The sequence below is a fragment of the Dipodomys ordii genome, unplaced genomic scaffold, assembly GCF_000151885.1.
Source record: "Dipodomys ordii isolate 6190 unplaced genomic scaffold, Dord_2.0 Scaffold210, whole genome shotgun sequence".
Classification (NCBI taxonomy): Eukaryota; Metazoa; Chordata; class Mammalia; order Rodentia; family Heteromyidae; genus Dipodomys; species Dipodomys ordii.
Window position 1 is genome coordinate 82,845 of NW_012267426.1, and position 1,177 is coordinate 84,021.

Consider the following 1,177-nt stretch of genomic DNA (forward strand, 5'->3'; position numbering starts at 1 on the left):
GGGGACAAAATAGACCTCCACAGGAAGTCCCGCCCCTATACGTGATGGACAGGCCTGAAAAAAAGGAGAAACAGGAAGTCCCGCCCACCCCGGGGACGGAAAAACCGAAACTACGGAGAGACAGGAAGTCCCGCCCCCAACGGTGATGGACAGGCCTGAAATAAGGAGAAACAGGAAGTCCCGCCCCCCCGGGTGATGGACAGGCCTAATTTCCTGATACAGGAAGTCCCGCCCCCACGGGTGATGGACAGACGTGAAATACGGAGAAACAGGAAGTCCCGCCCACCCCGGGACGGAAAAACCGAATTTCCTATGATACAGGAAGTCCCGCCCCCACGGGTGATGGACACACCTGATAACATATATAACAGGAAGTCCCGCCTCTCTGTCTGTCTGTCTGTCTGTGTCTGTCTGTGTCTGTCTGTCTGTCTGTGTCTGTCTGTCTGTGTCTGTCTGTCTGTCTGTCTGTGTCTGTCTGTCTGTGTCTGTCTGTCTGTGTCTGTCTGTCTGTGTTCTGTGTCTGTCTGTCTGTGTCTGTCTGTCTGTGTCTGTCTGTGTCTGTCTGTCTGTCTGTCTGTCTGTCTGTCTGTCTGTCTGTCTGTCTGTGTCTGTCTGTGTCTGTCTGTCTGTCTGTCTGTGTCTGTCTGTCTGTGTCTGTCTGTCTGTGTCTCTCCGGTAGGGCGGGGGTTCGAGGCCCGGGAGGTGGAGGTGGGTTACAGACAGACAGACAGACAGACGGACGTCCCCCTCCGTCTCCTCACCTTGAAGGCCCAGCGTCCCAGCAGCCTCTGCACCAGCCGCGTCCCCCACCACACGTGTCGGTAGAGGCCCGTGTCCACCACGCCGGGGTCCACGGCCAGGGCCGAGACGCGGGGGGCGTCATGGCGGCCGCCCTCCTCCTCCTCCTCCTCCTCCTCCTCCTCTTCCTCCTCCCCGGCCTCCAGCACACGGTGCAGCCGGAAGGTGAACAGGAGCAACGCCAGCTTGCTCTGCGCGTAGGCCGCGTGCGGGGAGTAGGCCCGGCTGCGGGGAGAGCACGGGGGGGGAAACTGAGGCAGGGCCAAGGGCGGAGGGATGGGGGGATGGATGGATGGATGGGTGGATGGGTGGGTGGATGGATGGGTGGGTGGATGGGTGGATGGATGGATGGATGGGTGGATGGATGGATGGATGGATG

The 1,177-nt window shown here is 60.1% G+C and overlaps 1 protein-coding gene across 1 annotated transcript in view; it reads right to left on the reverse strand.

Moving 5' to 3' along the window:
• Dhrsx (dehydrogenase/reductase (SDR family) X-linked) overlaps window positions 1-1,177 on the reverse strand; it is a 54,267-nt gene that overhangs the window by 11,683 nt on the left and 41,407 nt on the right. The window contains exon 7 of the mRNA XM_013035417.1: window positions 762-1,023. Coding sequence (XP_012890871.1) covers window positions 762-1,023 — 262 coding nt within the window. The remainder of the gene's footprint in view (window positions 1-761; window positions 1,024-1,177) is intronic.